A 27,378-nucleotide genomic window follows, 5' to 3' on the forward strand; every position below is an offset into this window, starting at 1 on the left:
GGATAAATTTATAATAAATTATCAATAATGAAAACCAATCAATATATTTTGGTCTTCTGTATTTTTAATGATTTATAGTAATAAAATTTTAAAATAAAAAATCATAAATTAAATAGTTTATTTAATTAATGTTTTTTATATATCATTAGATATATCTTAGTTTTCATGAGTCAATCAGTGCTAGGTGATAGGTTAATAACGGGTTTTGGATTTAATCCAAAATTTATCGAATTCTTAAATAGTGGTGGTTTATATACGGATCACCGGATTTAGCGAATATCATATAGATACGGGTCAGGTCAACACAACAATAAATGTATTATAAGTTACAAACTTTAAACACATAATTTTATAATTATCAAATTTTTGCTTCTTATAAATTTTTTTTGAAGAAATAACTTTCGCACTTTCCAAGCAAGCATCAAAATCTAGTATATATATACTTATGTTTTAGTACCAGTTAATTAAATTGTGTTGAGCTTGTTTTTTAGAAGTCGCTGTTAATTGCTCCATCCAATCATGTGCAGAAGATTACAAGGTAGCTGATGAAACTGTATAGAGACATATGCTTCTTGTGGTCTTCAGTATATTCCACATTTCCACTGATAGATATTTAGGTGACCCTCTGATTCCGATCTAGTCTTTCGATTCGTATTTTCTAGTACAAATGTTTGTCTTATCACAGCATTTCTTACGAGGATCCCTTCTGTATTCACATCAATGTAGTTTAGTTGGCTATGAAATTGTTAAATTATATCGATAGCTAATTATTACATTCCCGTACGGTTCAGATTCTTTTGTATCTCTCAATCATATCGTTTTTGTAATATGTAAATGTAGAATATAAACTTGTGACTTACCCTTATGACTTATTTTGTACTTATAAATTGTGGTTCAATCGCACAATTGTAAAAATGCACGAAAATGCATCACACATTTCTGAATTTGATTCCGTGATGTGCTGCAATGATTGCATCTGGTTTGTTGATCTCACTTTGAAAATTGCCACATTATAGGTTTTAATAAAGATATAGACTAATTAGGTAGAGATAATATAATCAATTAAGGTTCAAGAATTTGGAATTTAATAACTACAAATAGAGTACTATTTTGGTCTATATTTACTTGTGAATTTTTTTTTGTTAATTATAAATAGGCTAAGTTCCTTATTCCCATCATTTTAATTCTAGACAACCTAGATTTATATCCCTTGAAATCCACTGAAATTAATCATAGTTATCTGAGTGAGAATTATTATAATCAAACAAACCATTCAAACAAGTAAAGCTATTGGAACAGATTTAAATTATAAATACTATTTAAATATAAATAAAATCTCAGTAAAGCGTCCGATATACATAATATCAAGTATGTTTGACCCAAAAAAATATACATAATATCAAGTATTAAAGCTCTTTGAACTGACTTAATACTATTTAAATAGCTTTAATAAATCAAAAGGAAAGTACGTCACATGCATGTACCCTATATAGGCCTAGGCACGGATCGGATATCCGAGTTTTTGAAGGTATTTGTGATTTAATTCGTATGTCACGGATATCTAATTTTTCAATTTGCTTTACTTCGGAAAAATACGAGTATTCGGAAAAACGGATATCCGGAAAATAAATAGATATTTGCGGATATTTACGAATACTTATGGATATCTCATATGTTTTGATTAATACAAATAATCTTAAAATTTTGATATAAATTTGTTTTGTAAAATATTTTTTTTGCATGATATATATGATAAAAATTAAAAGAAGTAGTGAATCTACATATTTTGTAAATTTTTTTGAACTTAGTTAACAATTATAATAATAAAAAACTTAAGAAAAAAATTATAATTGTCATAAATGTGTTTTCTTCCTTTTTTGTAATACTTTTATATAAGTAATGTGAATAGAATTTATCAAATCATATGTTAGAATAATAATTATATAATTTTCTACATTAAAAACTTTAAATATAATCAAGATATAAATGTATTTATATATATTTCCGGATCGGATCGGATATCCGCTTCCCAAAAAATTAATATTTGTGATTTGTTTCGATTTTAACGGATATTGATTTTTAGTATTTGCTGTGCTTCGAAAGTTTATGGATATCCGGAATTTTCGGATCGAATCGAGATGAATAACGAATCGAATCAAATTAACGGATAAAATGTCCAGCCCTAACCATATACATATAATATCAAGTTCTAGCCGGTAATACGTAAATAAGCCTTAATTTTCATTTTTGAACAATCGTACATAAGCCATATATATGTAAATTTATTAACAATTTATCACAGGTATCTTGCTGTCTGCATCTTCAAGAGTCTTTGTTCATCAGCGCTAGTGGATTCTACATCTTTTGGGAGTCACAGTCGCCTCCTTCCATGCCTCTGGTTTGGTTTGACTGGTCGTATCCTCTAATGGCCGGGCCGGGAAGCCAACCGCTTCCGCCTGTCGTGTGGTCGAGTGTCCCTCGGGACCTTTCCGTTCAAACTGTTCCAATGACTGCGTAGCAATTGATATCCCGGCGTTATAGCTTATTACGGGTGGCCAAAACTCTTTCTGCAATATCTACCGACTCATTTAGCTTTAATCTCTTTCTTAGGAATTAGATTAGACCTAATCTTGTACTTAAGGGTCTTTTTATCTGTTTGGGATCCTTAAGTAGATTGTGCTTCATTAGCAGTACTAGATTCAAGTTTATCTTGTATCTCCTTGTTATTTCTTTCACAAGTAAATTCACATACTTGACAAAAAAAAACACTTATCAAATTTTTTTAATCACATGTACGATACACATAATACTAATTCTAGCCATTAGTATTAAGCCATATATAATGTAAAAAGATACAAAATCAATCACACAGTCGTTTGATTCTTCGTGTTTTAATTGCCAAAGATTAATACATGTTGCAAAAATAGACTTTGCAGGTACCGTTTATCTTTTAAAGATCTTATTAATTACTTGACCAAAAAAAAAAACCTTATTAATTACAAAATGACTTTGATTAGTTGTAAGGAAAATGATACTTTTAGAGAATTGAATTAATGAAAAATAGTACTACAATACAAACATGAAGGGGCTTCATTAGTTAACTTAGTTGTTTGTCGTGATCACTGAGATATTCAACTACTATTATATCTCTGACTAATTAACTAATCATGGATGATATAACATCTGAGAAATAGGAAATGCATATTAAAACAGAAATGTAGTTATTAAATACTAGGAGGAAGAAACCCTAGGAAAAGTTTAGCCTGCAGCGCCTTTGACTATTCCAAGCATACATCCAACCACGTGCGAGACTGTATGACACAATCACATTGCAATGTATTATGTATATAGCCTGAACTTTTTCTTTTTGTAAAGAAAATTTTCTCTTCTTAATATAAAACAGCGTATATACGTATCAATAAGCATATACGTGTTCATTCATAGAAGTGCAAAGAAAATAATTTAACTATAAAAGTCATATGTTTTCTGAAACGAGCAATTATACTCTTTCTACTCTCAAAATATACTTTATATAGACTTGTAGAAAAATCATACCACTTCGTTGAACATCTATCCATTTTAATAAAATCTTGGGTGGTAAAGTAATTATGAAAAAAAAAAAAAAGTAATTATGAAAACCATACAAGTTGGATGACAACAAATTCTATGTGCACTGTAATTGACAAGGCCATGCGAAATCGAATCTCATCACTCAAGTACAAGCCCGGTCACAAGTATGCATGTCTCTTACAGCAGTGGTTTTCTCACACATTTTAGTTTTGGCACCTTTTTTTAGTCTCTTTCTTTACCGATCATAGTCTAATAGAGTAAAATAGTCATACCATTCTTTCTTGAAATGTTAGCTCCCTATAAGGATGAATAAATTTGAAATTTCATCTAAAAGAAATTAATTACGAAAACTAAAAAGGAAATAGAGAGAGAAATAATGTTTTATTTTTTGCTCTGGGAATCAACTTTATTAATTATGAACAAATATTTGTAATAATCACTAAAGAAGATGGACCACACTAGTCTCTGTTTCGCTTGTGATTGGACATTAGGGAATGATGAATGTAGTTGTCTGATATGTCAGTCAAAGTATTTTCAACAACCGAGAGCCACGCTCGGCATTTTAACAATAGTTAATTCCAACCGTTACTAATTCGAATATAGTCAGGCCGTTAGCGATCTATGTGATGTGATATGATATGTGAGAATTTTACATAGAACTATAAAAGACATGTGCTTGCCTCAATACAAAGACATGACGGGCTTAAGATGTCCATATCTTTTATGTAGATATTAGTTAATGTTGGCCCATTTAGTTGTTGTGTGCTTGAAGCCCTTGAATTCTGGTTACAATATCACTGCTTAATTGTTTTCTAACTTCTGTTTGAAATTGTTTGCTCTAGCTTGATCAGGTTAATGGAGAAGAATTGGGCTACATCCAAAACCCAAAATGTTCTAAGAAAGTTTAGAAAATTTGGTGATAAATTGTCTGTTAATATGAATATGAAACGTTTTAATATTATTCAAATGCTGACATCAAAATTGATCATATAAACAAGAAAAGAGAGAGAAGATGCCATTCGAAACTTTAAATCATTTACAAAGAGTAAACAGCAAGTAAAGTATATAACTCATATCATTTCTTGAAAGTAAACTCTGGCAGATCAACCCTGACATGCTCTCTCTCTTCTCTAACAGGACTTGTGGTGTCAGCATGTGGATGCTGACTATTGGTGTTTTCGGAATCTGTGATCTCATGTTGGCAAGAGACACTCTGAGATTCAGGATCAAAGAAACGTTGATGGCCTTGGCCGCCGTAATCAGAGAATCTAGGAGGAGAAGGAGAGGCAGTGAAGCTAGTTTGCTGGTCAAGGCTGCGGTTATGGTAGTTGTGTAGGAGATGCACTGGTGACATGTCATGTGTTGGCGTGGTAGGGCGGCTAGGTGTGTTGGACCCAGAATGTCCATGTTTGGTATGTTTCTTGGCCGTGTTGTGCCATTTTTTCAATGCATTGGCTACCCTGTCGTTGAAAATAGTCGGCCTCATTGAAGTTCCCATCTGTAATCACGGTTTAGTGTTAGAGAATCGTATATCAAGTTGATATGTAATAATAAAATATATGAGAATTGAACAAGTATCAATCTACTATCGACAATAATTTGGAGTAAGAAAACGTCTAAAATGTTGACATTATATCAAAATTCAAATGGCAGATCAGAAAGGCCACACTGAAAATAAGTTATGCCCTAATGATCTTATATACTCCTTATGTTTCATAATAAGTGTCATTTTAATTTTTTTTCTTGTTAAAAAAAGTGTCACTTTACAATTCTAATGCAAATTATACTTACTTTCAGATAAAAATTAATTGAAAACTGCATTGATTTTATAAATAATTTTATTTATCTCAAATAATATTGGTCAGAGAGGTATAATTAATAACAACTTACATATATTTTCGTCATTTTCTTAATATGTGTTAAAAATGTCAAAGTGACACTTATTCATAAACGGAGAGAATATATTAGATTGAATTTAACCACTCATTGCTAAAAGTTACTCCCTCTGTTTAATTAAGATATAAGTTGTAGAAAAAGCATTTGTTTCACAAAGATAATTTTTCTATGTTTCTTATACAAAAATTGCAAATTTCAATAAAATTAATTGAACTTATTGAAAAAACTATTGGTTAAAAAGCATTGAAATTTGATAAATTTTAAAAACAATGCATGATTAATGTGTTTTTTTAATATGTGTGAAAAATCAAAACATCAATCTTTAAAAAACGGAGGGAGTAGTTTTTATGAGAAGAAAGCAATCATATGAATATTTGCATACTACTACGTTTAGCAATTTAGCTATCTGAGTCACGTTTAGCAATATATGTTGTACATAACTGTATCAAACAAAACGTTTAGAAACTTAGACTATACCTGAGTCACGAGAGCATAGAGAGGTAGAGTGATGTAGCTGCATAGAACTTGTATTAACACCCTGTCGTATGCAACAAGAAAAGTTTAGTGTAAAGGTACAAAACATACTTAATATATATTAGTGTTGTATATATTATAAATAGCTAGTTGGGGAAATTAACAGACCCCATGACGATCCTGATTGTAATATCTTCCGTTTTGTGGTGGAAGCAATTTTTAAGTGTGAACTCGTACTGCAAAATTAATAACAAAACCGCCATCAATTAATTTAATGAAAACACCTTTTTAACATGAATTTTATTTGGTTATTTGAAAAGAGATGGATTGTTGCTCACAGTGCTCCAAACGAAGAAAGCCAGTTGAAATGCATTCTGTAAAAAAATACGCAAAACAATTGTTTTTAGGAAAATTATAATTAAAAGAAAGAGGAAATACATATATAAATAAATACATATGGGTGGGTAAACCAATTATACCGTGAAAAGAACCAAGTGAATGAGGAAGAGAATGAAACGAGGACGACCAAACCAAAAGAGATCATCACCCGGTTCAACCACAGGAGCTCCTTTAACCACATCTCCTTTATCTTGAATCCTTAGTCCTAATTTTGATATTATTACTTGAAGTTTTGCTCCTACTACTAATATCACCTTCAATTCATTAAACATACCAACCATTTAATCAATATCATTAATATATGTTCACAATCACAACTGCCAAACAAAACCAACTGAGCATAATACACCAGTTCAAAATTTTGAATTTGAAGTAATGTGTATATAATTACTTACAAGCAAAGGGATGAAAGGCAGCCAAAGATAGGAAGCCCATCCTATTATAATTTCCAAAAAGAAATGAAAGTTAATATATGTCATTTTCGTCGACATATAATTTGTATGATTAGTTCAATGAAATGATAAAGATTTAGGACCAACCATGTGTATTAGTCAATATGAACAGGACAGCGATGCACCATATCAGTGGGCTGCATTTTCATTCACACACAAAGATGTTGTTAACAAGTAATTTAATCAGATATTTATAATATTATGGAAAACTAGATTATTGAAAAAAATATTAATGAATTTATATAGAGAAACTGACCTTATACCGACAACAACCTTGAAATCTTCTTCCAAAGATCTTTGAATGTATTTTTGGAAATCGAAACGAGCTTCACTTCCTGCTGGCAAATGTGCCTGCACCAATCATCCCTTACTCGATTAATATGTTTTTTTCAATTAAAAATTCGATTATGGAATTAAACAATATATAATATATATAGTAATTAGTAATATTATTTACCATGATAAACCCATGTCTTAGTGTAAGATAATCGACCTTTGTCACTGATCCAAAGAACTGTCTGAAGAAACAAGTCTGCATACCCCCCATTTATCCATAAGTTTTGTTATTATTGTTAACCAAATTTAAAATGCAAAAAATAATATAGAACTTTTAAAAATAAAATATATAAATTGAAAACTTACCATCCAGAGGGTAACAGAAGACTTGCTCCATACATTCAAATGTCTACGTCCAAACGATGTATCTCTTGCAAATCTGAACCTCTCTGGATCTACAATATTTAATCAATCAGTTAAATACTAGAGGACAGTACACATATATATGGTTAATTTAAAAAGTGAGGGTACTTTCTTTCGTTAAATTGTTTATTCATGAGTCAAACAAAAGTTGTGTCATCGGAATATTCCACTGATAAGTCCGATTATTAAGTCAATAAAAAACAACTAATCAATTAAATAAACCAACTTGATCATGTAAGTTGCCAAAGTCAAGCACCCACGAACATATTTTATCCGACCAATATTCATTTTCTTTATAGACTGAGTTTTGCTTTTATTTCCTTTGGATATTACTGCCAAAAGAAACTCTATGGCGATGAGATAATTAATGGCTAAACATACCATTGGCATATTGGTATTCAATTGTTTTGGTCTCTTTCTCCCATGATTTCCATTTCTTCATCTGCATATTACATATTTACATATCACAAAACTAAACGCATAAGTACATTATATGCACTTGTGTATATGCACTTGTGAAAATGTATGAAAAGATCATGCACCTTGGTCTTCCCCAAAGCATAGGTTGTAATACAGTAGAGAACATGAAAAACAGCGAGCACAAAGATGAATATATGCAGCTGGTGGATACCGTACGCGGATACTAATGCTACTTTCCCCTGAAAATAATAATTCAAAACCAATAAAATAATAATAAGATTCCGATAGTAGTTGTTAAATAAAAGGAGGAAACGTTAAAAAGATACAAAATAATCAGTAATTAAAACATGCCTTTTCTGCGCATTTGTCATAACCCTTGGTGGCTAAACTTCGACGAGGACTATAAAAGTCGTTGGAGTCATAGTCTTCAAGAATTTTGCGACCATCGTCGATATAATCTTGACCATATTTAGCCAGCTCTTGTGCCCTACTACAAGGATGCCAAGTCGCAGCAGCTCTATTTGGGATGCAAATTTCGGAGACTGGTGTTTGTAACACAACAAGTAGAAGAGATATGAATCCCAGTAGCATCAGTTCTATTTTCATCGCAAACCAAAAAAAAAAAGTTAGTTTGAAAAACAAATAGGGAAAGATTGATCAGATTGTGATATAAAATGACATATCCGAATTCATTATAATAATCTTTATAGAAGAATAACTAAACTTGCCTGCTTTAACCTTTTCAAGAGCTTCACACAAAGCTTTCTTATGCTTCTTCTTAAACCACTACAATGATAAAAGAAAAAGTTGAGATTATACGAGCAACGTCCAACTAAATTTTGATTTTCTAAGATAAAAGAATTATGTAATAAGCTTTGGAGGCCTTCTATAATGAAATTATTGTATATTTTCTTATAATCTGGAGAAGAGAAAAAAAGAAAAAAAAATGAAGATTTGGACAATATAAAGACGGAAAAGAGAAGAAGAAATATACGTACATGACCAATAAAGTGCAAGAAATATTCGATCAAGATGGAGATGAAAAGAATAACGAAGCAAACAACAGCAACAGCCCATGTTGGTGTCTCCTCTAATGATCTCTCTTTTATTGCCATTAATTACTTTCACTAGCTAAACCTCTTTAAGTTTCTGATATGTATATCAGCTTTTAGGGTTTCACAAGTCTTATCTCTATAAGGGGAAAATGAGAAGAAAGTGATATGGCTTTTGTTCCTGTTCTGTCTATATATATACACATGTTGCAATAAAATAAAACAAAATAAATATATACATGCGCTGTTATTTCTTCGCAAAGAATACAAAAGAAAGTCAAACAAGTGTAAGCCGTAATTAATTATTAAGAACTCAGGGAAACGAAGACTTTTGACTAATTCAAAGGTTAAGACTTGTGGTGAGTTAAAAAAAAGAATTGAGATGAATAGGCTTTGTGGGACTTGTAGCGCCGTGTGAACGACCATTTCTAATCGCATACCTTAAAATTCAATTACAAAAATCAAATAAAATGTTCGGTCGTTATGAAAAAGACCGAAAGTTTGGTGATGAGGCCGCATTCATCATTATTGCATATCGTTATGACTTTTTACAATGAGCAGATAATGATTTTTTGGCTGTTATTACGAATGTCAATGTTTATAACTAACCAAATATTATCTTCCAACATATTATAATATACATGCAGAATGAATTCCTTTTTATGCTAATATTGTTTGAATTAGTATTGTGTTATTCAATTTAAGCTTGTAATCGACATTTATATTTTTGATTATTGGGTTGATTAATAGAAGTAAATATTTTTTTTAAAGATATTATTTCTTTTTCTTTTTTATCTAAAGAAAGATATTATTTCAAAAAGAGAAATAAACGAAGTGGTATAGTCCAATGATATTGTTCGACTGGTAGATAACGTTTTGTGAATCAAGGCTAGGAAAAAAATCTTACCACACTTACGGAAGTCTGTTATTATTCTTGACAGTTCCTTCATAACTTCTGGCGTAATTAATTAACGAAACATGGATACTTTTGGCAATAAGAAAAAGTGGCCACGCATTAAAAAAAAAAGTGGCCACGCATTAACGGGAATGAAATCTGAACTGGTCATATGGGTTTATAATAATATCACCTCCGTATTACGTATACAATTATATAAGCAAATAAGTTACACAATTCTTGTTGACCCAAAAAACTAATCAATCCTTTCTCAAGAAAAATAAAACTACTTAATCCCTGATCAGGGGCGCGTAAGTAGGTTGAACAAAGGTGTGACACATGCCCCACCTTCTTTTTTTTTTATTTTTCCTTAAGCAATTAGTCCAAATTTTATTTATATGTCCCTTAACTAGATATATATTACACTAAGTGCCCATGAAAAATAAAACTCTCGGTCCGTCCCTAATCCTGATCGATGACCGCTTACAAAATGAGTTATTTGACGTGAAAACAAATATTTTTGTTTGGGGTTGTAATTGAAATTTTTCTATATGTTTAATCGTGTGTACTATGAAAGGAGCTGGGCAGCCAGCTATAGCAATTTTTAGTAGTGGTAGGTGATCTACTGATCTCGTATCCCAACATGAAAGTCCTTTAATGTTTTTATCTTTTTTGGCACCAATCGATCGGCTTATCTACATAACTTTTTTTTGGTACAAATCAGCTTCATTTCTAATGATAAATTCACATATTTATCAAAACAAAAAAACTATCCTCTTAACATTTCCTACACATCTTCATTGCGTAAATGTAATATTTCTTATCTAGATGATTAAGAATTGTAGATTTTGACAAGAGGCTGTAGGAATAAAAATATTTTTATAACCCAAACTAGTTTGATTAATCATTTACGAATAATGTTGATTTATATAGTTCAACGTTTTATACTTATATGGGTGTTTTTAATATGTGATTTTTTTTTATATTTTCTCCTTTTCGGCAATATGCTTTACATTCTAATATATATATATATACCCATTTAAATGAAAAAGTTTGGATTTTATTTTTGGGTTTTGGAAACCAGCAAAATTGTCGCAATTCAAAACGTTCAGATTTGCATTTAGATATTTACTAACAATTTACGACAGTTTAAGGAACTAATGAAAGTGTTATGCTTTCTTCAGTTCATACGACCTAATGAAATCAAAATATTTTCTACATTTTTTTAAGGGAATCAGTTTGATCTATTTCAGGATATTAAAATTTTATTCAAAAAATAAATTTGGAAGTACTTTAAATCCGATCTAAATTATGAACTTAAACTTAACCAGTACTGAAAGAAGTACGTTTGTTTGACTAGGACAAGACTTTTTTTGAAACAAATGTGACCTCCTTTCTTTGGTTAATATATAAAATTAGGTGTTTTGTCCGCGTATACGGACATAATCTTCTTACTATAATTTATTAGTTTAAATCAAATTAGTATGGTAAGTGATTATTTATGTTTTCAAAAAAATAAATCAAACATCAAACTATTTATATATGACAAAGTTTATCATTAAACACACTCACATATTAAAAATATTTTAGAAAATTTATTTATGCAAATGTTTTTGCTTAACTAATATTTGTTTATGAACTGTTGTATATCTTAATTTTAAAATTTTATAATAGAAAAATATTATTTCAAGATAACAACACAATATATAAAAATTAGCTTCTTTTCTAAAAATATGATATTATTGAAATTCGTTTTTAATTATATAATAAAATATATACACAAAATCATTAAGATAACAACACAATATATAAAAAATATTTTTTTCTTTAAAAAAAAGATATTATTAATATAATATTCATCTTTAATTGTGTAATAAAATATATATAAAAATGCATTTAGAATATAAACGATATTAACAAAAACTTTTAACGTGAAAACTCGAATAAAAAAAATACTTCAAAAAAGTATAGATATGATCAGTGGGTTGTGTCGAATGGATTGGACACCCAACGTGACTAAAAAAGTGACGACACTAACGGTATTTAAGCTTTATAAGTTGATTAAAAAATATTTTGCGTTACTTCCATTTTTGATGGAAAAAGCACCATACTGGTACAATGGCCCTGATTGTCAATTTCGATATGACTTAAAGTGACGGTCCGACAATTAGTACTTACTCTTATTCTAATCAATTTTCTTTTTATAAGCAACAAACAATACTTTATGAATATAGCCAATACGGTAATGCCTCGTACAATTCAATTTTAATTTAGTATTGGAGAGTTGAATCGGAGAAACTTTATACTAGTTTATATCATCCTAATCTAGTAATGTATATGACTTTCAAATCTTTTATCATTTTTGTAGAGTTTATCAAAAGATAAATATTTCTTCCCATTTTTTCTCTCTTCTTTTTCAAACTTTATTATTCTACATTGAAAATTTTGGCAAAATGTCATTGATAAAGATGCCTTTAGACTAATGTTAATAATAACTAAACATAAAAAAGAAGACTAATGTTAGTAATAAAACTTTATTGGTTTTCGACGGCGGTTTTCGACATAGTAATTATTTTTAACGTAAGCGATATAATGTAAACATCACACAGTAAATTCATTACCAAACCTTGATTTTCTATTACAAGTGTATATAGCTTTAGGGTATTTTTTTTCTTTTCATGTTATGGATTTTGGCTTTTAGCATACACTATTCTTTTTAATATGTTATATTCTTTGTTTACCTTAAAAAAAAATCTTAAATTTCTCTCTCTTACGAGTTGGAACTTCAAAGGAACAGTGGTTTTTAGTAAAAACTTTTTACTCTTTCAGATTAAATAAAATTATACTTAAACCGTTTCATAGACAATTGATAAAATGAATGCATTATATATTAGAGATCGATAATTGGAGTCAACTCAAATCATATTGACTTTGCCATTCCATATCGATCTTAAGTTCCTATGCATTGACCCTCTCTGGTAAGGTTGTGGTGTAAAATCATGTGTCCATCTTTGCTTTGACCCGTAGTTGCAATTTTTCAATCATAAAATCCCAAATGGTTTCTTCTTTGGATTTTGTATTACTTATCCACATCATCATCCAATTTAAAATGATTGCCAGTCATCTCCAAAAACGTGACGCTGCCTTGTTTTTTCTGCAAGTTGGACAAAGAACAATAAATAATATTCAGATTTAACTTTCAATTAAATTGAGATTTAATTTGTACATGCATTTACATAGATTAGCAGATCTAATTTTCTGCAAGTTGGACAAATTAATAAAAATAAATAATATTCAATATTTCAACAAATAGTTTACAATTCTTCTTACGTAACTAGAATTGTATTTTTATTTTGACAAAAACTAGAATTGTATTTACGTAGTCTTAGCTAGACTCCAGATTAAGTAATACGACTTGACAATTTCATAATTTAGATGTTATACCTGTTCGACTGTCGTATAAGTTTCCTTGAAGACAAATGTATAAAATTTATGTAAAATTTCTTATTTAGGACAAGAAAATGCTCATTGAAGTTTCCTTTTTAACGATCCTAATTAAACGTGCTTAGTTAAGAAAGTTTTGGCTTACATGAAGCGTCAAAGTCGAACTATACATGAAAAAAACAGAACAAGAATAAGTCATGATTCGAAGCCAAATTGACAAGGGACTCTAGATCACAATCATATGTTGCTTACAGAGGTCCGGCGTGGCTTGAAGCTCGTATTCTCATGGAGGCATCATCAACTAGATAACATCTCTGGTTCAGCATCACTAGAAAGGGAGAACTTGACGTCATCACTGTCTTATGGTCGTCAAGCTTTACGTTATGCTCCCTTGGGAGTTTTATTGGTTTTTTATTTCTCTTGCACCTATTGGTGTGCTTTTTTTCAGTTTACGTGGATCCTAAGTCTTTTGACTTTGAACTTTGAATGATATTTCAATTTGACAAAAAAAAAAAAATTACTAACGGAAACTATTATTTAACACGATTATGCTTTTCCTGACAATTGTTTTATTATACAATTTTTTTTTTTAATCTGTGATTGTCTGTTGTAGTTTTGTCAGTGATGTCTCAATAAAAACGAAAAATAAAACAAACAAAATATATACACTATAATATAATATTATTTTATCTATTTGTGTTTTATTTATTTAATTGTTTATTTAAATAATTTTATAACTAAAGTTTTGAATATACTAAAAATATTTTTGAGTCCGGATGTATAAACATTACAACAATATGACGCTACTTCCAGATTTAAAATTAGGACATGAAAGATTTGTATAGGCAATTGCTTGGACATATAAAAACTAGTATAATTTTTGAATATGATGTTATTTTATAGATTTTATGGCATTTTATATTAGTAGTCTTCAGAAAGTTAATCATACTCAGAAAGTTAACCTTTAAGATTGGACATATGAGCTTGAATTGGCTTATTAGCTATGTTGCACCTACAACTTCTTAAAAAAAAAAAAAAAAAAAAAAATTAATACACGAGGGACTTTCTCTCTCATTAAATTTCTCTCTAACCTATCTCCTTAAAACTAGGTCAAGCCGCCGCTCCTCCTTCGTTTTCCGGCGGTCGTCGTGCCTCTCCAGGCGGCCTTCTTTTTCATTTTTTTTCTCCGTCTCTCCCTCTTCGTCGGTCCTTGGCGTTCTCCGGCTTCTGAGGCGTGTCCAAGCTTCGCGTCTGGCGTAGATCTGGAGTCTTCCCTTCACCTAGGTCAGTTTGTGGTGTGTGGCAGCGTTAGAGGACGGTGCTGCTCCTCCTCTGTTGTGTTCTCTAAGGCTAGGGTAAGCCTCTATCCAGATGAAGTTTTCCTGCTTGGATGCGCGTTGGGTTGAGTGATAGCGTAGCGGCCTTGAGAAACCCGATCTACTCGTGGTGTGCTCCATCGGTTTGGTTGCGCGGTGGTGGTGGTGTAACGGTGGGTCAGTGTCATGTTGGGCTCGAGGATTCGCGGATCTCGAGCTCTTTATTTCCTCCTTCTGCTAGTGATCGATGGTGGGCGCGTGTGGGCGCGACGGTGTTGGTCTCTCCGGCTCCGGCTTGCTCTGTGGCAACGTGCGTGGGCATGGCGGCGCGTGTGGCGGCGCATGTAGCTGGTCTGATTCTCTTCTCTCTGCGTTTCAGCGCAGTAACTCCGGGTCACCGGTTTTTGCTACTTCTTGTGTCCGAGGTGCCGCTCATGCTCTTCACTCTAAATAAGGTAAGCGGGTTATTATTCAAAGCCCATTTGGTGGTGTGGATCTTGCTGTTTTGGCGAAGCGGCAGTTTGAAAATCGAACCGTTCACGGCGGGATGAGATGGAGATGGCAAACTTCAGATTGTCCCTCCGAACGACAGCATCGTCGCTAGGCGGTTCTCTCTCGTGCTGTCGGAGGTATCTCTGTCGGGTGGTTTGGATGTGTTTTCGTGCTTGGATTCTCTGTCCGTTTCAGGTTTGGGTAGTGTTTTCGGAAGATGCAGGAGCCGTTGCATCAAGGTTTGAGGGCACCTTTCTCTCGGTAGCTCGTGGTGCCCGGTACTCGACCTCGATCTGGCTCGGTTTCTTTGGTCTTAGCTCGTCTCGTTGTTTAGCTAGTCAATAGGCTTTGTTCTTCTATCGTTTTTTGGCTTTGTCTTTACCCTTGTAGTTGTGCTGTTTAGTTTATTTTCAGTTTTCTGTTACTAGTTCTTCTCTTTGTAACTTCTGTCAAAAATTTGAAAATTGGTATAATGTTTAACATTTTACCGAAAAAAAAACCTTCTTTTCCGAAGGACATAGGTTCGATGCTCTACCTTTCTAAGTTTTATTCATTACTTTTATTAATATTAATTATCTTGCATCCAGTAAAAGAAAAGTATGGCTTTCACCTCTGTACGCGAAAATAATGTGTGTGACTGGAAAGTATTTTTAGAGTAAATTATTACTCTAAAATTTAATTTACTCCAAAGTCCACTCAAAGTTTACCAATCAGGTGGAAAATCACTTTTACATTTTTACTCTAGATACTATTTAGATGGTGAGAAATATACACACATTTTTACTCTACATTTTGCTAGAGTAATAACTTTCCTCTCATTTACGCTTTTTCTCTCTTTTTTTTCCACCTTTTTGTTTTTCTCTATTTTTCACCTATTTATTTTACTCCATATTACTCTAGTGATATCCAATAAAACCCAATATACTGTTTCTTAGACGAGTGTAACAGTGATAATGAATATAATTTTTTTTATACACTATCCTTTTGCTATTTTTTTGCTACTCTTAGATAACAAAATTTAATGCAACTTATAAAGTTTTTTATCTAAACATACCAGCTATTTCACACACACGAACACATTACACATATAGAGGATTATGACCAACGTGTTTCTATTTTGCTATACTTAGGGTCTGGCTGGTTCAAACGCAGTGATTACGGGTGCAAGAGTTTACGTAAGCGGATGGTTGTAGTTCAAGCGTTATTAAAAGTGTTTCACATGACTGATACAATGTTCGAAAAAATTGTTGTGTTGTGGGTCACTTTTGACTTGTTTACCCACATATGCAAAAATAAATTAATAAAAAATTACTTAATAAACAAAAAAAATTAATTACAAAGTGATAATTTTAAAACTCAATAATGAAATAGTAAATATAAAAATTATATTTATAAATCATATTATTATAATAAATATAAAAATTATATTTATAAATCATATTATTATAATAAATATAAAAATTATATTTATAAATCATATTACTATACTAAAATAAAAATTATATACAAAATCATAGTATTAAAATTATATATTAGTATTTATAAAAAATATTTATAACTATCTATTTTATATTTACATAATTTTAAAGAAAATAAGAAAAAATTTACCTTTCCGTAATCTCCTGCAACCGCAAACACTAGCTGGAACCATCTTTTGATTTTGAGAGATTTGAAGCGGTGTAAAACGATTTGTACGGTTTTGTACAATTGTTGTAAAATGTTGACAACGGAAAACCAGTCAGATCCGTAATCCATTTTTGTTTAGCTAACCGTTATTGGTCTCAGGTAGAAATAACAAAGCCTATTCTCCCTGATTTAGGTTTTCCATGTTGGGCATTTACCATTGCTAAGTCTAACCGGATATGTGGTTGGGTTGGGTCTTAAACTCTTGTCAAACCCAAAAAATTTCAAATTGGACATTTAATAAATATATCTTTGGAAGCTATTTAATCTAGTAGTTTGATTGAAAGTTCACTTTTACATCAAAAAATTTGGATTTCAAATCTCAGGAAAGGTGATTTGTTAAAACAATATTAATAGAAGAAAATCTTACAAGAGCATGTAAACTTGGTTGGGTGTAGATTTTTATATGGCGATTTAGATAATGCCGTCAGACGTGGATCTTCATAAAACAGATAGTATTGTCGGTGGTAGAATTTTTTATGTAAAAAATTTATATATGTAATATCATAATAAATCACACTTGAAATAATATTTTTTTTTTAAGAAAAAATGATTCAGTTAGGCTGTAACTGACATATCAAAAAAAGAATACATGGAATAGAGAGGAATGGAATAAGATGAATTGAATAAGATGAATGAAATGCAGTAGAAAAATGGAATGGATTCATTCCATTTAATCCTTATCAAAATTGTTTTGGAATGTTTTGCTTTGTATTTTGGTTAATTTTTTTTGGAATTCATGGAATGAGCATTCCATTTCATTCATGTTAAATGGTAAAATTTTTTTATTGAATTGATCATTTCCAAAGAATTCCATTCCAAAAATAGTCAATCCAGTAGCAGCCTTAGAATATAATCTCTCAGTTTCAGATTAGTTGTCATTGTATGGTAAATCTTTTGTTTCAAAATAGATATCGTTTTATAATTTCAATATAAAATTTATTGATATATATTTCAATCTATTTTTCTATTGGTTGAAATGTGATTAAGTGTATTGGTAATGATGTTTTTATCTATTAAATATACAAAACTTAATATTTTCTTAATCTGTGGCTGTAACTGGTTACAGAATTTAGGAATACCCTGAACCAAAGGAATTAAATAAAGTGGAACGTCAACAACTGGAATGAAGGAAGTTACTAAATGGAATGAGTAGTCGATGGAAAACATTTTGCAACATAAATGGTAACCTTTCAGAGGAACATAATGGAATGAAAGTAACTAGAATTTAGATCAAATTATTAAGAGTATTCTTAATATATGAAATAAAACTAGCCTACTAATATATGATATATATATAAAACAACCTTTTACAGTGTTTCGTATATTTTCAAAAAAAAAAAATATATATAATATAACAATGATGAACAGAGACATGCCCGTAAGAGAGAGATACTTTTTATTAGTTGGTTTCATAATGAACATACGATATGATGTTAGAACATACGATTTGGTGTTAAATAGGAAATAAGAGGTTGCTATTATTTTGTGCATAAAAATCTACAAGAGTTTTGAATTTTAAAATCTTAATAAATCTACATTTTGCGAACATATAACATCTTAACTAAACTAAAATAATTATTGATTTATTTGTATTAATTCCATTCCATATCATTCACGATCATTTTTTATCCTGAATCTTTTACAACTACATTCTACTTGTTTCCATTTATTCCACGAGAATTAATGGAATGAAGTTTATTTTCTATTCCAGGTAAATAGTAGTTTTATTTTGGAATGTTAAAGAATAAGGTATTCCAAACAGTTATATTCCAAAAAATGCTAATCCAATTGCACCTTATGTGTTCAAGTTTAAAACGACAATAATGATAGAACGTAGGGAGTACTAAACTAACATAAATAGTAATCTGGTTAAGTTTCCCGGCCGTTGACAAAAAAAAGATTTAAGTTTCCGGCCCAATTTTTAAACATTTGCATTTATTATTTTTCCAAACTCATGAAAATATCTAATCTTACCAAAGCATTGAATCGACGAATATCATAGTCCTTACTCTTCCAAGTAGACCGTTACTTTCCCTAGTAGACATTCATAAATCATAATCTACAATCTACAAACTGGAAAGGTATTGAACAATATACCAGTATATTTTCATCTCCTACTAAATTATTTTCAGTATACATCGTTCGTTAAACTTTTCAATTGTTTTCTCATTATAAACTTATCAGCTAATTTGTTCTCTATGATCTATTGATGTGGTTCTATATAGATTAGGTAACAAGTTTTGTGCTTACGTACATCACTCTTAACGTTTAGAGTAAGCATGCTAACAACTTATCTAATTTCACATATAGGGTCTAATTTAAAACAAACCTGTAACCCATATATTTGTAGTTCATATATTATCTATAAATATGGTTATACTTTTAAAAATATAATTATTTGATTTATAATTTGCATGTCCAATACTAATTCTAATTATATAAATATAAATATGTAACACATACGCTACTTTGTTATATAATTTAACACTGAAAATATTATTTTTATAATACCTAAGAAATTTGAAATATAAATATGCTATACTTTAGAAAAATTGTTTTATAATTACGCAGTTAGAGAAAATATATATTATATTATGCTAATATAAATTAATAAATGTATATAAGATAATAATTTAAAGATAAATTTTATCCCGCACATGGTGTGCGGATTATCACCTAGTTCATATTATTGAATTGGTCTAGCCGTACATTCAAATTTTAATATACGATAAGATGAATGTTGTAGAGTTAACGGATTTTTAATAGAAATGTAAGAATATGAATTATGTAAACGCCATGTTTAAAGAGTCAAACTCAAACTTTAATAACAATCAGAGATTCAGAGACCAATGCATAGCTGGCATCTCTTATTTTAGCCATGGCTGTTTTATAGAAGTTAGATTTCTTGTAGTAGTTTTTTTTATTTAATTTGGATACGATATGCATCGTTGCTTTCTGCCCCCTGTTATTCCAGCTGGAGTTTCTTGGAACGCCCCAATTCTCGCATTGCAATGAATGCTTCCAGTTTTGTAGCTTACATTTCATATAGTTTTTCTTTCTTGTCGACAAATTGTAATTATAAATGTCAATATTTCAGGGACACTTGTAAAAGTAGCATCTTTTATAAATGATTTTCCACATAGGATGTTAAAACTAATTATTAACAAAACAGTGTTGGGTATTTGTAAGCAAAAAAAAATGTCTTTAAGACACTACAAGAAAACATAAGTTTAACGAGGGCGGTTTTCTTCGTGAGTTCGTCGTAAAAGAGGCTTTACGAAGAATTAGCGAGTAAACACGTTTCGTCGTTACTCGTTCGTTGTAACACATATTTCCTCGCCAATTCGTCGTAAATTAGCGAGAAAAATATTTCATCGTAAAGACGAAGTAATCATTTCGTCGTAAAGACCACGTAAATATTCCACGTAAGGAGGTCGCTAGATTCCTCGTAAATACCTCGAAACGTGTTCCTCGTAAACTACACATAAATATCTCGAAAGATTTTCCTCGTAAAGTGCACGTAACAACCACGAAAGTATTTCCTCGTAAAGTGCTCGTTTATCTTTCCTCGTCATATCCTCGTTAACGTTTCCTCGTAAAATACTCGTTTATTGTTTCTCGTCATTTCCTCGTAAAGTTTCCACGTAAATAGGTCGTAAATTAGCTACGAATTTACTTCATTTTTTTATTTTACAGAATTTCAAAATATAATTTAAAAAATAATTAAAATTATTTAATTTATTAATTAAATTAAAATTTAAAAAAAAAATTAATACCAAAATATTTTATATAGAAATAAGTTTTGAATTTATATTTCAACAACCGAAAAAAAACTAAGAGTCGTTCATCGCCCGATAGAATTCATCACTCCTCTCTACATCCGCCTCGGGATGTGTGTCGGATGATGACTCGCCTGGAATGAGATTTTGTCGTCGCAAGTTCCTCAACAATGACTCCCATTCCGGATTTGTGGCCGCTACAACGTTCAAGAAGCCCTCGAGTCCACCCATACGAGCTGTGAACGCAGATCGCGTCGAGTCCATCTCATTACGCAGCTGAGCGGACTCTCTACGCAGCTGCTCGGACTCTCTACGCAGCGCAGTGACTTCATCTTCCTGTGTCTGAGCATAAGACGATGTCGCTCTCGGAACATCGTTGACGGAACCAATCCCCAACGTACGTCCATTTTTCTTAGGGACAACCTAAAAAACAAAAAAATAAATATTGTTTGTAAAAATTTAAAGTTAAATTAAATGAATAATAAAAAAAATTAAAAATTAAAAAAATTTGCCTCCTCGTAAATTTTATCCACTTCATGTGTGGAAAAAATGACGGGTAATCCGTCGGTGGACTGCTGGGGCAGCTGGGTCTGGCGGTCGTCAACCTGAGCAACCAAGTCGTTGAAGATTTGCTCGGACTTGCCATCTAGAAATTGGCCCGCTTTATTCTTGTGGATCCTCTCTTGAAGATTTTTAATATATATATATATATATATTAAAAATTTAATTAAATAAAATATTTAATTTCCATTTCCAAACGGACACCAGCGTGGGGTTTTCGGCCCGTAGAGTGAAGCATCGGCCCGTCGCCGTGCTCATCTACCGTGTTACGGGAGGCAGAGCAAGAATAGGTGATTCTGATGGACTCAAGATCCCGCCAATAACGGATGAGACCATCCCACACATCTGTGGTGAGCTCAGCGGGTTTGCCACGCTCATATCCCTTCACGATCCAGTCACCCTTTCAGTTGGAGACCGTGTCCAACAAGCGAACTTTCGCCTTCGCGTAAAACTGTTTCCTCACCCTCTCAGTGACCCCCATGGACCAATGATATTTTTGCTGCAAAAAAAAATTAAATTCATAATTAGTTTAAAAAAAATATAAATCATGAAAAAATAAAAGTACATATAATTAATTAAAAGTAACTTACAGCGTAAATTTTGAACCACGTCTTTCTGACGTAGATCGGCGTCTTTCTCCAGTTCGGATGTGGCATGGAGAAGTAATCTTTGATCGTGTCGGTTACGTCTGATGCAAGACAATTGTCAACCCCAAACCTGAAAAAACAAATTAAAAGTATAAATTATTTATTAGTGTTATAAAAGAATTGAAAAAAATTGAAAAAAAATTAATGTAACATACGACAAAGTTTCGTCTGGTCGGTCGGGGTCTATGACTGGTAAACCTTCTCTGCCTGGCTGACGGAGAAGGTCCTCGACAGTGTACTGCGAGTAAGGAGCACTCGGAGGCACCATCAAATCGGGATGAATCTCGGCGGGCATCGGAGGAGCCATCGGAGGAGGCACATGAGGAGGCATCGTCGGAGGAGCCATTGGAAGAGGCACATGAGGTGCACTAGAAGAAGGCGACCGAGAGGATCTCTGAGAAGACTGACTCTCGGGGACAGTCTCCGGACCCGAAGAACCGGGAGCTGAAGAAGACGGGTCTAAACGACTACCAGGCTCACCGAACATCTCTCTGTAATGGGGAGTAAGTCTGTTCTTTCGAATCGTCTGGAAAAAAAATTTTAATTTTTAAAATTAACATCAACAGTAATTAACAAATTCTATAAACCTATCTAAATTCCCTACACTAACCACCTAATCAACACTAATTAACATAAAATCCGTAAACCTATAATTATCTAAATTCCATACACTAACCACCTAATATATCCTAAACTAATCAAATTAGAGAGGAATTAGAGAGACTTACCATTGCTACGAAATCGAGAGGAAGTGGAGAGGAATTTGTGACGAAATAAAGAGTGGAAGAAAGATATTGGAACACATGTGAGCTAGACTTACGTAGGTCTCGCCACATGTGATTCCAATATCTTTCTTCTCTTCTCTTTTTTTTCTAGTTTTTATTCTACGAGGAATTAGCAAGGCCACGATTACGAAGTATTTACGACGATTCCCTCTTACGTGGAATTACCGAGCACCGCGTTCTTTATTTTTTTATTTCGTCGTTATTTCCTTGTTAGCTTACGAGTTGTTTACGATGATTTCTCCTTACGTGGAATTAACAAGTCCCGCGTTCTTTATTTTTAAGGTTCGTCGTAAGTTCCTCGTTAGTATACGAGGAAATAACGAGGATTATGTTTAAATCCCTAAAATCCAAAACCCAAAACCCCAAACCCCATCTTCCTTATCTTCTACTTCATATATTCCAAACCCCAAACCCATCTTACCTTTAACCTCAATCTATTCTTTAACCTCAATCTATGCTTTCCATTCCAAACCCCAAATTCTAAAACCACAATTCCTTAACTTATAATCTCAATATATCTTATTTCTAAAACAAACACCCATTACCTTACAGAAAATCAAATACATCAATCGGATACATCGACATTCTCGTCATCACTAGAAACATCATCATTTTTATTAAACTCGTCTTCAACAGCTTCGTCCATGGCATCGTCGGTAAGATCTTCGTACTCGTGATTATACGGATCAATGAGAAGGATGTCATCAATTTCTTGTTCAGGTTCTTCGACTTCATTTATCTGTTTTTCTAGCAATGGTGGTTCTTCTCCACTGATGATTCATCCTCGAGGTGTAACTTTGATCACGGCTAACCAATTTATGCCAAAATCTCTCATCCGAGGGTATGGAAGGAAGCTAACTTGGTCTGCTTGTGAAGCTAAGATGAAAGGCTCGAATTTGTTGTACCTTCGTCCACCGTTGACATCAACTACACCGAATTTGTTAAACCGAACGCCTCTGTTGACGACGGGGTTGAACCATTCACATTTGAAGAGGACGCATTTCAGCTTCAATATCCCTGGGAATTTGAATTCAATAATCTCTGTCAAGATCCCGTAGAAATCTGTTTCCTCTTTCACACATATTCCATAGTTATTGGTTGTCCGCTGTCTACCATACTCATATGTGTGAAAAGTATAGTCTCGTGTGAAATACATCTGTGATGTGGTGACCTTTACAAGTGGAGATTGAATTACTTCGTGTAACCACTTATGGTAATCTGCATCGTCGTCATAATCAACCTGCAAAAATAAAGAGAATGTTGAAATACAGATCATGTATGAAAAAGAGTTTGATCGACCAGAAAAAAATTAAGAGTTTGAGTTAATACTTGATTCTTCAACCACTTAATAAAGTGTTGATCTTTCCTTTTGTCTACGTCACTTGTGGATATACCTGAAAATGTTTCTTCGACTTGAGAAACAAATAGGCTTATAAATCACATTTTATATTAATTAATCTTTCGCAATTACATTCTTATATGTGTTTAGAAGTGTCCATATATGTTACCTTTCAAAATAACGCATCAATGGATCCTCGCAATTGAGTAGAATATAGGTGTGTGCACTATGAGCGTCTTGTTCACTCGACCACCAAACCTCTTTTGATTTCCTACCAAGTCGCCCAATCTGGCTAAAGATGTCTGAAACACCAGCAACTGCATATGTTGGCGCAACACCACCGTCATCATATCTTCTTGGAGCTCTTCTCCGGGTACGTACTTTTGACACAATAAGATGGGAATGTTCTCCTGAAGCTGTTCCACAACTTCTTCTTTAGTCATATATTATTGCAAACTAAACCATTATAAAATTACTGCGCTATAATATACTACCTGCAAGTGCTTCATGTACGTTTGTTAGAAGTAGCTCTGCAAATGCAAAGGGCAGTAGTCATTGCATAAAGACATGACAATCATGACTCTTCATCCCGAAGAACTTTTGATCCTTTTCAACACATCTAGAGAGATTTGAAACATACCTATCGGGGAAGTTCACTTCTGATGCCACCCACTTGAACAATACCGACTTTTTTTCTGAAGATAATCTGAATATCGGAACGGGAACTTGTCCATTGCTTTTTATATGTAACTCACTTCTTGAGCAAATATCCGGCAAGTCCAACCTCGATTTTATGTTGTCTTTTGTCTTCCCTGGGACATTCAATATTGTATTCATGATGTTCTCAAAGAAATTCTTCTCTATATGCATCACATCGAGGTTGTGGTGCAGAAGAAGATCCTTCCAATATGGCAACTTCCAAAATATACTCTTCTTGTGCCAGTTGTGATGAACACCGTAAGAATCAGGCATATTACGAGGGACATGCTAATTACCACCACAACGAACTGTTTCGTTAGCTCCGTAGTAGTCAATTTGCGCTTCAATTTGTTCTCCAGTTAGATATGGAGGAGGAGTGTCTCTCACAACCCTTTTGTGCGTAAACAAATTCTTTTTTCTTCGGTACGGATGGCCAATGGGAAGAAATCGACGGTGACAATCGAACTAACTTGTCTTCCTACCATTCTTCAGTTGAAACGCATCTGTCGTTACATTACAATAGGACAAGCTAATCTCCCATGTGTAGTCCATCCAGACAACCTCCCATAGGCAGGAAAGTCACTTATGGTCCACAAAAGCATCGCTCGCATCGTAAAATTCGTCTTCGTTGAGCAGTCATACGTCCTCACCCCTGTTGACCACAAATCCTTCAACTCTTTTATCAATGGTTGTAGGAAAACATCCAGAGACCTTTTTGGATGGTTCAGACCAGGTATTAATATGGTCAAGAATAGCAACTCCCGTTGCATGCACAGCTCCGATGGCAGGTTGTATGGCGTAAGAAAGACTGGCCACAATGAATATTATCTCCCTGACATTCCGAATGGACTAAATCCATCTGTGCATAATCCGAGATACACATTCCGGCTATTGCTAGCGAAATCCGGATGTACTTTGTTAAAATGTTTCCAGGCTCTTGCATCTGATGGATGAGTCATCTCACCATCTGTCTGAGTATGCTCGGCATGCCATCTCATCTTTCCAGCAGTCTGCTCTGATTGGTACAATCTTTTCAATCTGTCTGTAATTAGTAGGTACCACATCCTTTGGTACGGTACCCTATTACATCCCCGTCCTTGCGGCTTGAATCGTGGCTTTTTGCAGAATCGACATTCTTCTAACTTTTCATCATCTCCCCAGTAGATCATGCAGTTGTCGATGCAAACATCTATCATCTCCGAAGGCAACCCAAGACTATAAACCAGTTTCTGAATCTCATAATAAGAATCAGCAGACACATTATCTTCCGGTAAATACTCTTTAAACAAGTCTGCCCATTCATTCATGCAACTTTCAGGTAGATTGTGATCAGTTTTAATATTCATCATTCTAGCAGCCAACGACAATTTAGAGAGACCTTCTCTACAACCACTGTAAAGTGGCTGATTCGCCGCGTTTAACATTTCATAAAACTTTTTTGCATCTATATTAGGTTCTTCATCTTCATCATTAGCTACGAATGCATCAGCTACCATATCATGAACCCTATCATAATCTACCATCTCCTCCTGATGGTAACTATGTTCATTATGCAAATGATGATCAACCGGTTCTTCCTGGAAATTGCTATTTTTACTACTAGCTTCATTCTGATCATAATTATAACCTTCTCCATGTTGAAACCAGATATAGTAATTTGGCGTGAAACCTCTATTTATTAAATGCTTCCAAACATTTTCACGGTTTGCCAATTTCGAATTGTTGCATTTTCGACAAGGACATAACATCTTACCACTTTCTTGGGCGAGCGGTGTTGAATCTGCTTGATGCATAAATGTCTCCAGCCCCTCAAGGTATTCTTTCGTCACTCTCCCGTTAGCATCTTTATGCATTTACATCCACTTCCGCAACTCGAAAATATTCCTGGAGCCCGCCATTTTTTCTTTCACGTTTTGTTTTTTGGTGTGTTTAAAATGATGTTAAAACGTCCATATTTATAGGAAACTTTCGAATCTGGTAGTTGTAATTTTCCTAGGAATTTACGACAAAAATTAGTTAGGTGGCCGAAAAAAACGTGTTACAACTAAAATTTCCTCGCTAAGTACACGTAAATTATTTTCTCGTAAAGAACATGCTAATTTTACATCGAATTTACGAGAAAAGTGTATTTCCTCGTAAAAGCCACGTCACTTTACACCGACTTTACGACGAAACGGTTTCGTCGTAACTTTGCGAGGATATAACGCTGATTTTACTTTTCCACGTAATTTTTTCGTAAACTCAACATAATTCTACGAGGATTACTGTTCCTCGTTAATTTTCGTCGTTAAGCTTGTGTTTTATTGTAGTGAGAAGGTACTACTTCGCCTACCTCTTATTTTGGAATTTAGGTATTTAAGTTCCCGTAAAATACCTTGATGTATGTATAGTATTGGAAAAGTTCCAGTAACCACTAACTTAACGTTTCGAGAGTTCTAACATTTGAATATATAAAATTCTAGAAATGTTGGACGTTTTAAAAAAAAATTGGTCTCGCTTACTTTTTAACTCTTCACAAATCAATGCGACGCACTCGTTCTAGATTTACATCACGCAAGTGTAGACCGACAATAAAGTCCAAGTCGTATAAACACAGGTGAGCCAACAACCACTTGCAATAATTTAGTTCTTTATCCTTTAATGATTTATTCAAATATGTCACTTGTGGCTCACAAACTCATAAGTCTAACTCATTAGTTGACCCATGACCATTACCTATCTCCAAATTTTATCCTTTCACTACTATCCAAATCTCCTAAAACACACAAAACGA

The 27,378-nt window shown here is 32.7% G+C and overlaps 1 protein-coding gene across 1 annotated transcript; it reads right to left on the bottom strand.

The window, feature by feature from the left end:
* Window positions 1-4,503: 4,503 nt before the first annotated feature.
* On the bottom strand, window positions 4,504-9,113 carry LOC106392304 (MLO-like protein 12). Its single transcript, XM_013833118.3, has 15 exons — window positions 8,909-9,113; window positions 8,639-8,696; window positions 8,262-8,506; window positions 8,033-8,149; window positions 7,872-7,932; window positions 7,434-7,522; window positions 7,249-7,323; window positions 7,048-7,142; window positions 6,879-6,928; window positions 6,735-6,775; window positions 6,420-6,593; window positions 6,279-6,314; window positions 6,109-6,176; window positions 5,944-6,004; window positions 4,504-5,068 (listed from the first exon to the last, which is right to left on the bottom strand). Exons 1-15 carry the CDS (start codon window positions 9,023-9,025, stop codon window positions 4,646-4,648), a joined length of 1,710 nt encoding a protein of 569 aa, XP_013688572.1. The 5' UTR covers window positions 9,026-9,113; the 3' UTR covers window positions 4,504-4,645.
* Between the last annotated feature and the right edge of the window lie 18,265 nt (window positions 9,114-27,378).

This window comes from Brassica napus, chromosome C4, assembly GCF_020379485.1.
Source record: "Brassica napus cultivar Da-Ae chromosome C4, Da-Ae, whole genome shotgun sequence".
NCBI classification, from domain to species: domain Eukaryota; kingdom Viridiplantae; phylum Streptophyta; class Magnoliopsida; order Brassicales; family Brassicaceae; genus Brassica; species Brassica napus.

Coding starts and splice junctions, on each gene's coding strand:
- LOC106392304 (XM_013833118.3), bottom strand. CDS start 9,025: ATGGCAATAAAAGAGAGATCATTAGAGGAGACACCAACATGGGCTGTT. Junction 8,697..8,908: donor TCTTGCACTTTATTGGTCAT/GTACGTATATTT, acceptor TTATCATTGTAG/TGGTTTAAGAAGAAGCATAA. Junction 7,324..7,433: donor CTTCTGTTACCCTCTGGATG/GTAAGTTTTCAA, acceptor GGGGGTATGCAG/ACTTGTTTCTTCAGACAGTT.